Source organism: Erythrolamprus reginae, chromosome 5 (genome assembly GCF_031021105.1).
Source record: "Erythrolamprus reginae isolate rEryReg1 chromosome 5, rEryReg1.hap1, whole genome shotgun sequence".
Lineage (NCBI taxonomy): Eukaryota > Metazoa > Chordata > Lepidosauria > Squamata > Dipsadidae > Erythrolamprus > Erythrolamprus reginae.
Window position 1 is genome coordinate 1,436,277 of NC_091954.1, and position 12,747 is coordinate 1,449,023.

The 12,747-nt window shown below is 43.9% G+C and overlaps 1 protein-coding gene across 3 annotated transcripts in view; it reads right to left on the bottom strand.

Annotated features, from left to right (window-relative positions):
- Positions 1-201: 201 nt before the first annotated feature.
- Positions 202-12,747, bottom strand: part of TSPAN14 (tetraspanin 14) — a 63,836-nt gene continuing 51,290 nt past the window's right edge. For 2 of the 3 annotated variants that reach the window (XM_070751921.1, XM_070751923.1), the window contains exons 5-9: positions 12,506-12,676; positions 7,211-7,336; positions 5,920-5,964; positions 2,958-3,077; positions 202-1,113 (exon numbers count right to left, since the gene is read on the bottom strand). In XM_070751921.1, coding sequence (XP_070608022.1) covers positions 1,036-1,113; positions 2,958-3,077; positions 5,920-5,964; positions 7,211-7,336; positions 12,506-12,676 — 540 coding nt within the window. In that variant the 3' untranslated portion in view covers positions 202-1,035. The remainder of the gene's footprint in view (positions 1,114-2,957; positions 3,078-5,919; positions 5,965-7,210; positions 7,337-12,505; positions 12,677-12,747) is intronic. The other variant, XM_070751924.1, reaches the window with a different exon arrangement.

A 12,747-nucleotide genomic window follows, 5' to 3' on the forward strand; every position in this document is an offset into this window, starting at 1 on the left:
CCCAGCCAGCATTCGCTGGCTGGGGAATTCTGGGAGTTGAAGTCCAAATATCTTCAAGTTGCCAAGCTTGGGAAACACTGCTGTAGACCACCTTTTCCAAACCTCTACAAATAACAAAGACCAATTTTACAAAAATCTGAAACAAAGAAACGCCATGAGAACCCGGTCACGACACCAGGGAACGGAAAAAAAAGAAAAGCATTTTGTGTGTGTTTGTTTTTTTATAAATCCACTCGGGTAAAGGTTTCCAATCTGACGAGAGTTCCTTTGGAAGCAAAGCCAGATCTCGTAGCATCTCAAACGGATTCACTGGATCTCTTCCCACAGGAGGGAGATGTCCCTCTTTGCATTTTTCGCCTCTTCGATGGACGAGGTCCAACCAAACGGGTTAAAAGAGCAGGAATCCTTCCTCCCGCCCTTCCGTACAACTCTCCAAACGTGGCTTCCGTGTAAAAAAAACCTCACAAACTATAGACATCCAATTGTCAACATGCACATTCCCTGAATGTGTTTGCAGTATCGGCGCAATCTTGCAGGGCCTTCCCATCATCCCCACCCTTAAAATATAATTATTTGGCACCGTGTGGCTCCTTTTTTTGCTAGGCACTGATCGACATTTGGAATGTAACGTTTCAAAATATTGTAAAAATATTGTATGTTTGTCTGTCATTTTTATGAAAATCAATAAAGTATTAAAAAAAATATTGCAAAGAAAAAGAGAGGAGGGGGGGAAAAAAGAGAAAATTATCCTGATATGGAGGAGTTTGGGGGCTCACACGCCCTGGTCTTCACCCATCGGCATGCAGAAGAAGGCTGGAGGTCAACGTGTCCCCTTCAAACAAAGCAACGTTGGAAAAACCATTCGCAAACGTTAGAGCAGGCGGCCATCCAGCGTTGGAACCAAAGAGACATATATATAAGTGGCTTTAAGGTTTTGGAGGATTGGATGTTTTTCTAAGCCTCGGGCTTCCCTCCGTTTCCCTTTCACGGTCCTGGGTCGGAGAATGAAGATCGATGGGTCTTTCTGTATGGTTTTTAACTTGGGAAAAAAAAGCTGGACTTGACTGCATTAATATCGGAAATCAGCGTCTTAGCCAGGAAAATCCCAAATATCTAATGAAAAACGGGGGGGGGGGGGGAGAGAGAGAGAGAGAGGGAAAAAATCCAACTTAAGGAACGTAACTGATTTCACAGATTTCCCTAAACCACGACAGAAACCAGTATGATCTTGTTGGTTCTGTCATGTCCACAAGGCACAAATGACCAGGTTAAAATTATTGTACCTTGGAGATGTTAGGGAAAGACCTCGTTTTCTGGAGGAGGCTCTGATGCTTGGAAAGGTGGAAGGAGGGAGGAGGAGGAGAAAGAGAAGGAGGAGAAGGAGGGAGGAAGAGAAGAGGAGGGGGGAAGGAGGAGGAGGAAGAAGTGGAGGAGGAAGAGGAAGAAGAGGAGGAGGAGGAAGAGGGAGGAGGAAAAAGAGAAGGAGGAGAAGGAGGGGGGAAGAAGGAGGAGGAAGAAGAGGAGGAGGAAGAGGAAGAAGAGGAGGAGGAGGAAGAGGGAGGAGGAGGAAAAAGAGAAGGAAGAGAAGGAGGGAGGAAGAGAAGAGGAGGGGGGAAGAAGGAGGAAGAGGAAGAGGAAGAGGAAGAAGAGGAGGAGGAAGAGGAAGAAGAGGAGGAGGAAGAACAGGGAGAAGGAGGAAGAGGAAGGAGGAGGAAGTGTAGGGGAGGAGGAGGAGGAAGAAGAGGAGAAGGGGGCAAGAAGGAGGAAGAGGAAAAAGAGGAGGGGGCAAGAAGGAGGAGGAGGAAGAAGAAGAGGAGGAGGAAGAGGAAGAAGAGGAGGAGGAGGAAGAAGAAGAGGAGGGGGGAAGAAGGAGGAGGAGGAAGAGGAGGAGGAAGAGGAAGAAGAGGAGGAGGAAGAGGAAGAAGAGGAGGAGGAAGAACAGGGAGAAGGAGGAAGAGGAAGGAGGAGGAAGTGTAGGGGAGGAGGAGGAGGAAGAAGAGGAGAAGGGGCAAGAAGGAGGAAGAGGAAAAAGAGGAGGGGGCAAGAAGGAGGAGGAGGAAGAAGAAGAGGAGGAGGAAGAGGAAGAGGAGGAGGAAGAAGAAGAGGAGGGGGGAAGAAGGAGGAGGAGGAAGAGGAGGAGGAAGAGGAAGAAGAGGAGGAGGAAGAGGAAGAAGAGGAGGAGGAAGAACAGGGAGAAGGAGGAAGAGGAAGGAGGAGGAAGTGTAGGGGAGGAGGAGGAGGAAGAAGAGGAGAAGGGGGCAAGAAGGAGGAAGAGGAAAAAGAGGAGGGGGCAAGAAGGAGGAGGAGGAAGAAGAAGAGGAGGAGGAGGAGGAAGAAGAAGAGGAGGAGGAAGAAGAAGAGGAGGAGGAAGAGGAAGGAAGAGGAACAGGGAGAAGGAGGAAGAGGGAGGAGGAGGAAGTGGAGGGGAGGAGGAGGAAGAAGAGGAGGAAGAGGAGGAGGGGGAAGAAGAGGAGAAGGGGGCAAGAAGGAGGAAGAGGAAAAAGAGGAGGGGGCAAGAAGGAGGAGGAGGAGGAAGAAGAAGAGGAGGAGGAAGAGGAAGAGGAAGGAAGAGGAACAGGGAGGAGGAGGAAGAGGGAGGAGGAGGAAGTGGAGGGGAGGAGGAGGAAGAAGAGGAGGAAGAGGTGGAGGGGGGAGAAGGAGGAGGAAGAAGAAGTAGAGGAGGAAGAGATGAAGGAGGAGGAGGAAGAGGAAGAAGAAGAAAATGAGGAGGAAGAAAATCGCACGCATGATTTGCTTTTACATTGATTCCTATGGGGAAAATGGCTTCTTCTTACAAACTTTTCTACTTAAGAACCCGGTCATTGAACGAATGAAGTCCGTAAGTAGAGGCCCCACTGTATTTCCATGCAGCCTTCTTTAGAGCTGAAAGGAGGGAGGCTCAACCCTCGGCAAGTGGGGAAAGGCGTAAATTAAAGGGGTCCCCTGCCGTCACTCACCTGCAGTAATGAGATGGCGACAAAGACCCCTGCAACGATGTAAATATTCCTGGGCAGCCAGGCTTCCAGGGCAGCAATGCAGCCGCGGGTGAAGATCCGTTCCTCCCAATTCGATAAGGACTAGAGGAAGGAAGGGAGATGGGAGACCCCAAGGGAGGTTAACACTGGGATGGAGACCCACCAAACAAATCCCAAAACAAGAGAAGTTTTTATTTTATTTATGTAGATTGTTTTTGTTGGCTGGTTGGTTGGTTGGTATATAGATAGGTTGGTTGGTTAGTTGTTTGGTTGGTGTATGTGTGGGTAAATAGGTGGGAAGGAAGGAAGGAGGGAAGGTAGGAAGGAAGGAAGGAAGGAGGGAGGGAAGGAAGGCAGGCAGGAAGGAAGGAAGGAGGGAAGGTAGGAAGGAAGGAGGGAGGGAAGGAAGGAAGGAAAGAAGGAAGGAGGGAGGGAAGGAAGGGAGGAAGGAAGGAAAGAGGGAAGGGAGGGAGAGGAAACAGAAAAAAGAGGAAGTGAGAGAGGGAAAGGGAAGGGAGGGAGGAAGGAAAAAGAAGGAAGAAAGGGAGAGGAAAAGGGAGAGGAAAGAGAAAAAAGAGGAAGAGAGAGAGGGAAACAGAAGGGGAGGGAGGGAGGAAGGAAAGAAGGAAGAGGAAACAGAAAAGAGAGGAAGAGAGGGAAACAGAAGGGGGAGCGAGGGAGGGAGGGAGGGAGGGAGGGAGGGAGGGAGGAAGGAAGGAAGGAGGGAAGTGCTTACAATGATTTTCCTAGAAATACTAGTTTCAGCCAAGTAAACCTCATATTTGAGCCCTGTGTTCAGCAAGTGTCAACAACGTGATGGATATGTGTCCATCAGAAAAATTCCTCCCAACTGCTACCCACAATCTGACAGCCGGAAATGAACCGAATTGAACTGAACGGGTGTGGACACAATTAACCATTCATGAAGATGTTTCGTTGTGCAACCCTGGAAGCCATTTCTTTCTTCCACCAACAATATTGATATTTTATTTTTTATTCTTCTCCACCTTAAAAGCAGACACACATAACAACACATACACTTTCATTTCTGGCTGGCTGACAGATTGTGGGTAGCAGTTTGGGGGAATTTTGCTGATGGACACATTTCCATGGCGTTAAATGACACTTGGTTGTAAGTCCGAGGACCAATTGCAAGTCACCTTTTCCAGCCCTGTTGCAACTTCACATGATCACTAAATGAATGAATGTAAGCTGAGAATTAGATGTGAAATAACCCAGTGTTTCCCAACCATGGCAACTTGAAGATATTTGGACTTCAACTCCCAGAATTCCCCAGCCAGCATTCGCAACAAACTCAAACTCAACCCAGACAAGACGGAGTGGCTGTGGGTTTTGCCTCCCAAGGACAATTCCATCTGTCTGTCCATTACCCTGGGGGGAGAATCATTGACCCCCTCAGAGAGGGTCCGCAACTTGGGTGTCCTCCTCGATCCACAGCTCACATCAGAGAACCATCTTTCAGCTGTGGCGAGGGGGGCGTTTGCCCAGGTTCGCCTGGTGCGCCAGTTGCGGCCCTATTTGGACTGGGAGTCACTGCTCACAGTCCCTCATGCCCTCATCACCTCGAGGTTCGACTACTGTAACGCTCTCTACATGGGGCTACCTTTGAAGAGTGTTCGGAAACTTCAGATCGTGCAGAATGCAACTGCGAGAGCAATCATGGGCTTTCCCAAATATGCCCATGTTACTCCAACACTCCACAGTCTGCATTGGCTGCCGATCAGTTCCCGGTCACAATTCAAAGTGTTGGTTATGACCTATAAAGCCCTTCATGGCATCGGACCAGATTATCTCCGGGACTGCCTTCTGCCACACGAATCCCAGCGACCAGTTAGGTCCCACAGAGTGGGTCTTCTCCGGGTCCCGTCAACTAAACAATGTCACTTGGCGGGACCCAGGGGAAGAGCCTTCTCTGCGGCAGCTCCGGCCCTCTGGAACCCACTCCCCCAGGGATTAGAATTGCCCCCACCCTCCTTGCCTTTCGTAAGATGCTTAAAACCCACCTCTGCCACCAGGCATGGGGGAACTGAGATACACTTTCCCCCTGGGCCTTTAAAATTTTATGCATGGTATGTCTGTATGTATGATTGGTTTTTATATACTGTAATGGGTTTTAACTGTTTTCAGTATTGGATTATACTGTTTTGTTACTGCTGTTAGCCGCCCCGAGTCTGCAGAGAGGGGCGGCATACAAATCCAATAGATAGATAGATAGATAGATAGATAGATAGATAGATAGATAGATAGATAGATAGATAGATAGATAGATAGATAGATAGATAGATAGATAGATAGATAGATAGATAGATAGATAAAGATAGATAGATGATAGATGATAGATAGATAGATAGATAGATAGATAGATAGATAGATAGATAGATAGATAGATAGATAGATAGATAGATATTGTAGGTAGGTAGATAGATAGATAGATAGATAGATAGATAGATAGATAGATAGATAGATAGATAGATAGATAGATAGATAGATAGATAGATAGATAAAGATAGAGAGATGATAGATAGATAGATAGATAGATAGATAGATAGATAGATAGATAGATAGATAGATAGATAAAGATAGAGAGATGATAGATAGATAGATAGATAGATAGATAGATAGATAGATAAAGATAGAGAGATGATAGATAGATAGATAGATAGATAGATAGATAGATAGATAGATAGATAGATAGATAGACAGACAGACAGATAGATAAATAAATAAATAAATAAATATCTTCAAGTTGCCAAGGTTGCGAAACACTGAAATCACCAACCAATGAGGTGACATTCATATTATTTTGCAATAAAAACTCAAGGAACAAGAAGAGGAAATAATCTGCTTTGTGTAATAAAATGCTTACAATGATTTTCCTAGAAGTGCTAGGAAATGAGGGCAGGGAGAATTAGGAAACACTCACCATGTTTCTGACATCGTAGCCACACTGGGTATTCACCACGTTTTGCTGAAGAGAGAGAAGAATAGGAGTTAACAAAACTTCTCCTAATAATTTAGAGAAGAGATTTATGTCACCTTTCCACCAAGGTTTGGAATGACACGGTTTCTGCTCCAGTTTTCCAACGTAGCAACCGCCCTGGGATTGCTGGATACAGACAAGTGACCAGACCCAAAACGGTCTCACAACGTTGCAGAACAAAAATAGACCTGCACGTGAAGCTCTGTAGTCCTTCCCCGTTAAATCTAAATCGATTCTGTAAATGGATCCATCTGGTCCAAAGGAAAAGCATCAAGCAGGCTTCTCGGGGGGGGGGGGGGAGTTGATTCCAGAGGGATGGGGCCGCCACAGAGAAGGCTCTTCCCCTGGGTCCCGCCAGACGACATTGTTTTGTCGACGGAACCCGGAGAACGCCGACTCTGTGGGACCTAATTGGTCAACCTATTTTTAGAGAATAAGTTGGAACAAGGAGACAGATCGTGCAGAATGCAGCTGCGAGAGCAATCATGGGCTTCCCCAAATATGCCCATGTCACACCAACACTCCGCAGTCTGCATTGGTTGCCGATCAGTTTCCGGTCACAATTCAAAGTGTTGGTTATGACCTATAAAGCCCTTCATGGCATCGGACCAGATTATCTCCGGGACCGCCTTCTGCTGCACGAATCCCAGCGACCAGTTAGGTCCCACAGAGTGGGCCTTCTCCGGGTCCCGTCAACTAAACAATGCCGCTTGGTGGGACCCAGGGGAAGAGCCTTCTCTGTGGCAGCCCCGGCCCTCTGGAACCAACTCCCCCCAGAGATTAGAATTGCCCCCACCCTCCTTGCCTTTCGTAAACAACTTAAAACCCACCTCTGCCGTCAGGCATGGGGGAATTGAGATACTCTTTCCCCCTAGGCCTTTACAATTCTATGCATGGTGTGTCTGTAGGTATGATTGGTTTTTTATATTAATGTATTTTTAATCATTTCTAATACCAAATTACTATTGTACACTGTTTTATTGTCGCTGAATCTCCGGAGAGGGGCGGCATACAAATCAAATAAATAGATAGATAGATAGATAGATAGATAAATAGATAGATAGATAGATAGATAGATAGATAGATAGATAGATAGATAGATAGATAGATAGATGATAGATAGATAGATAGATAGATAGATTAGATTAGACAGACAGACAGACAGACAGACAGACAGACAGACAGACAAACAAACAAACAAACAAATAAATAAATAAATAAATAAGTAGCTCACCGCAGGATCCTGGATACAACAGGAAAAGGGGACTCCACACCTTTCCCGACTTTTGCTGGCGCTGCTACAGTTGAAATAAACGTTGAGGTTCCAATCGTTTGGACTCTGAGCCCCACAACACTGGTTCTGCAAGGGAGGAAACATAAGAGAGAGAAAATGCATTTGAGCCTCCGATTCACACCAACCGCTGCTACGATTTTTCTGACCGATTGCTGAGCTCTGAATTTTCTGGCTTTAAGGATGGTAGGAACCATGTTCCTAAAACAGGCTAAGGGGTGATTTGGATCATGTCACATTACCGTATTTTTTGGAATATAAGACACACTTTTTTCCTCTAAGAAAGAAAGAATGAATTACTGGTTCCATAATTTAAAGAGAAAGAACAGAAAGAAAAAGAGACAAAGAGAGAGAGAGAAGGAAGGGATGGAGGGATGGAGGGAGGGAGGAAAGAATGAATTACTGGTTCCATAATTTAAAGAGAAAGAACAGAAAGAAAAAGAGACAAATAGAGAGAGAGAAGGAAGGGATGGAGGGATGGAGGGAGGGAGGAAAGAATGAATTACTGGTTCCATAATTTAAAGAGAAAGAACAGAAAGAAAAAGAGACAAAGAGAGAGAGAGAAGGAAGGGATGGAGGGAGGGAGGAAAGAATGAATTACTGGTTCCATAATTTAAAGAGAAAGAACAGAAAGAAAAAGAGACAAATAGAGAGAGAGAGAGAGAAGGAAGGGATGGAGGAAGAGAGGGAGGAAAGAATGAATTACTGGTTCCATAATTTAAAGAGAAAGAACAGAAAGAAAAAGAGACAAAGAGAGAGAGAGAAGGAAGGGATGGAGGAAGAGAGGGAGGAAAGAATGAATTACTGGTTCCATAATTTAAAGAGAAAGAACAAAAATAAAAAGAGACAAAGAGAGAGAGAGAGAGAGAAGGAAGGGAGGGAGGGAGGGAGGGATGGAGGGAGGGAGGAAAGAATGAATTACTGGTTCCATAATTTAAAGAGAAAGAACAGAAAGAAAAAGAGACAAAGAGAGAGAGAGAAGGAAGGGATGGAGGGAGGGAGGAAAGAATGAATTACTGGCTCCATAATTTAAAGAGAAAGAACAGAAAGAAAAAGAGACAAAGAGAGAGAGAGAAAGAAGGGATGGAGGGAGGGAGGGAGGGAGGAAAGAATGAATTACTGGTTCCATAATTTAAAGAGAAAGAACAGAAAGAAAAAGAGACAAATAGAGAGAGAGAGAGAGAGAGAAGGAAGGGATGGAGGGAGGGAGGGAGGAAAGAATGAATTACTGGTTCCATAATTTAAAGAGAAAGAACAGAAAGAAAAAGAGACAAAGAGAGAGAGAGAAGGAAGGGATGGAGGAAGAGAGGGAGGAAAGAATGAATTACTGGTTCCATAATTTAAAGAGAAAGAACAGAAAGAAAAAGAGACAAAGAGAGAGAGAGAAGGAAGAGATGGAGGAAGAGAGGGAGGAAAGAATGAATTACTGGTTCCATAATTTAAAGAGAAAGAACAGAAAGAAAAAGAGACAAAGAGAGAGAGAGAAGGAAGGGATGGAGGAAGAGAGGGAGGAAAGAATGAATTACTGGTTCCATAATTTAAAGAGAAAGAACAAAAATAAAAAGAGACAAAGAGAGAGAGAGAGAGAGAAGGAAGGGATGGAGGGAGGGAGGGATGGAGGGAGGGAGGAAAGAATGAATTACTGGTTCCATAATTTAAAGAGAAAGAACAGAAAGAAAAAGAGACAAAGAGAGAGAGAGAAGGAAGGGATGGAGGGAGGGAGGAAAGAATGAATTACTGGCTCCATAATTTAAAGAGAAAGAACAGAAAGAAAAAGAGACAAAGAGAGAGAGAGAAGGAAGGGATGGAGGGAGGGAGGGAGGGAGGAAAGAATGAATTACTGGTTCCATAATTTAAAGAGAAAGAACAGAAAGAAAAAGAGACAAATAGAGAGAGAGAGAGAGAGAGAGAAGGAAGGGATGGAGGAAGAGAGGGAGGAAAGAATGAATTACTGGTTCCATAATTTAAAGAGAAAGAACAGAAAGAAAAAGAGACAAAGAGAGAGAGAGAAGGAAGGGATGGAGGAAGAGAGGGAGGAAAGAATGAATTACTGGTTCCATAATTTAAAGAGAAAGAACAGAAAGAAAAAGAGACAAAGAGAGAGAGAGAAGGAAGGGATGGAGGGAGGGAGGGAGGGAGGAAAGAATGAATTACTGGTTCCATAATTTAAAGAGAAAGAACAGAAAGAAAAAGAGACAAAGAGAGAGAGAGAAGGAAGGGATGGAGGGAGGGAGGGAGGGAGGAAAGAATGAATTACTGGTTCCATAATTTAAAGAGAAAGAACAGAAAGAAAAAGAGACAAATAGAGAGAGAGAGAGAGAGAGAAGGAAGGGATGGAGGAAGAGAGGGAGGAAAGAATGAATTACTGGTTCCATAATTTAAAGAGAAAGAACAGAAAGAAAAAGAGACAAAGAGAGAGAGAGAAGGAAGGGATGGAGGAAGAGAGGGAGGAAAGAATGAATTACTGGTTCCATAATTTAAAGAGAAAGAACAAAAATAAAAAGAGACAAAGAGAGAGAGAGAGAGAGAAGGAAGGGATGGAGGGAGGGAGGGATGGAGGGAGGGAGGGAGGAAAGAATGAATTACTGGTTCCATAATTTAAAGAGAAAGAACAGAAAGAAAAAGAGACAAAGAGAGAGAGAGAAGGAAGGGATGGAGGGAGGGAGGGAGGGAGGAAAGAATGAATTACTGGTTCCATAATTTAAAGAGAAAGAACAGAAAGAAAAAGAGACAAATAGAGAGAGAGAGAGAGAGAGAAGGAAGGGATGGAGGAAGAGAGGGAGGAAAGAATGAATTACTGGTTCCATAATTTAAAGAGAAAGAACAGAAAGAAAAAGAGACAAAGAGAGAGAGAGAGAGAGAGAGAAGGAAGGGATGGAGGAAGAGAGGGAGGAAAGAATGAATTACTGGTTCCATAATTTAAAGAGAAAGAACAGAAAGAAAAAGAGACAAAGAGAGAGAGAGAAGGAAGGGATGGAGGGAGGGAGGAAAGAATGAATTACTGGTTCCATAATTTAAAGAGAAAGAACAGAAAGAAAAAGAGACAAATAGAGAGAGAGAGAGAGAGAGAGAGAAGGAAGGGATGGAGGAAGAGAGGGAGGAAAGAATGAATTACTGGTTCCATAATTTAAAGAGAAAGAACAAAAATAAAAAGAGACAAAGAGAGAGAGAGAGAGAGAAGGAAGGGATGGAGGGAGGGAGGGATGGAGGGAGGGAGGGAGGAAAGAATGAATTACTGGCTCCATAATTTAAAGAGAAAGAACAGAAAGAAAAAGAGACAAAGAGAGAGAGAGAAGGAAGGGATGGAGGGAGGGAGGAAAGAATGAATTACTGGCTCCATAATTTAAAGAGAAAGAACAGAAAGAAAAAGAGACAAAGAGAGAGAGAGAGAGAGAGAAGGAAGGGATGGAGGGAGGGAGGAAAGAATGAATTACTGGCTCCATAATTTAAAGAGAAAGAACAGAAAGAAAAAGAGACAAAGAGAGAGAGAGAAGGAAGGGATGGAGGGAGGGAGGAAAGAATGAATTACTGGCTCCATAATTTAAAGAGAAAGAACAGAAAGAAAAAGAGACAAAGAGAGAGAGAGAAGGAAGGGATGGAGGGAGGGAGGAAAGAATGAATTACTGGTTCCATAATTTAAAGAGAAAGAACAGAAAGAAAAAGAGACAAAGAGAGAGAGAGAAGGAAGGGATGGAGGAAGGGAGGAAAGAATGAATTACTGGTTCCATAATTTAAAGAGAAAGAACAGAAAGAAAAAGAGACAAAGAGAGAGAGAGAAGGAAGGGATGGAGGGAGGGAGGAAAGAATGAATTACTGGCTCCATAATTTAAAGAGAAAGAACAGAAAGAAAAAGAGACAAAGAGAGAGAGAGAGAGAGAAGGAAGGGATGGAGAAAGAGAGGGAGGAAAGAATGAATTACTGGTTCCATAATTTAAAGAGAAAGAACAGAAAGAAAAAGAGACAAAGAGAGAGAGAGAAGGAAGGGATGGAGGGAGGGAGGGAGGGAGGAAAGAATGAATTACTGGTTCCATAATTTAAAGAGAAAGAACAGAAAGAAAAAGAGACAAATAGAGAGAGAGAGAGAGAAGGAAGGGATGGAGGAAGAGAGGGAGGAAAGAATGAATTACTGGTTCCATAATTTAAAGAGAAAGAACAGAAAGAAAAAGAGACAAAGAGAGAGAGAGAAGGAAGGGATGGAGGAAGAGAGGGAGGAAAGAATTAATTACTGGTTCCATAATTTAAAGAGAAAGAACAAAAATAAAAAGAGACAAAGAGAGAGAGAGAGAGAGAAGGAAGGGATGGAGGGAGGGAGGGATGGAGGGAGGGAGGGAGGAAAGAATGAATTACTGGTTCCATAATTTAAAGAGAAAGAACAGAAAGAAAAAGAGACAAAGAGAGAGAGAGAAGGAAGGGATGGAGGGAGGGAGGAAAGAATGAATTACTGGCTCCATAATTTAAAGAGAAAGAACAGAAAGAAAAAGAGACAAAGAGAGAGAGAGAGAGAGAGAGAGAGAAGGAAGGGATGGAGGAAGAGAGGGAGGAAAGAATGAATTACTGGTTCCATAATTTAAAGAGAAAGAACAGAAAGAAAAAGAGACAAAGAGAGAGAGAGAAGGAAGGGATGGAGGGAGGGAGGAAAGAATGAATTACTGGCTCCATAATTTAAAGAGAAAGAACAGAAAGAAAACGAGACAAATAGAGAGAGAGAGAGAGAGAGAGAGAAGGAAGGGATGGAGGAAGAGAGGGAGGAAAGAATGAATTACTGGTTCCATAATTTAAAGAGAAAGAACAGAAAGAAAAAGAGACAAAGAGAGAGAGAGAAGGAAGGGATGGAGGGAGGGAGGGAGGAAAGAATGAATTACTGGCTCCATAATTTAAAGAGAAAGAACAGAAAGAAAAAGAGACAGAGAGAGAGAGAGAGAGAGAGAGAGAGAAGGAAGGGATGGAGGGAGGGAGGGAGGAAAGAATGAATTACTGGCTCCATAATTTAAAGAGAAAGAACAGAAAGAAAAAGAGACAGAGAGAGAGAGAGAGAGAGAAGGAAGGGATGGAGGGAGGAAAGAATGAATTACTGGCTCCATAATTTAAAGAGAAAGAGAGAGAGAGAGAAAGAGAGGGAAGGAAGGGAGGGAGGAAGGAAGGAAGGAAGGAAGGAAGGAAGGGAGGGAATTAATCATTGGCTCCATAATTTAAAACAAAACGTGATGTGCATCAGCCATGGTTAATGCAACAACTTACCATTTTTTGTAACGAATCAATGATGTTCTGCAGGTCAATGTCATCTCTGTAGACCTCAATGGTTTTTTTGAAGAACTTCTCCACTTGGTCTTTCACCCAGTCTTGGAACAAGAAGGCCAGAACAGCCAAGGCCAACTCCAGAATGAAAATGAATACAATGGTCCCACAGAACTGCAGGAAGAGAGAAGGAACGGGGGGAGAGAGAAAGAGAGAGAGAGAACTAGCTTTAGGAAGGGGAAGAA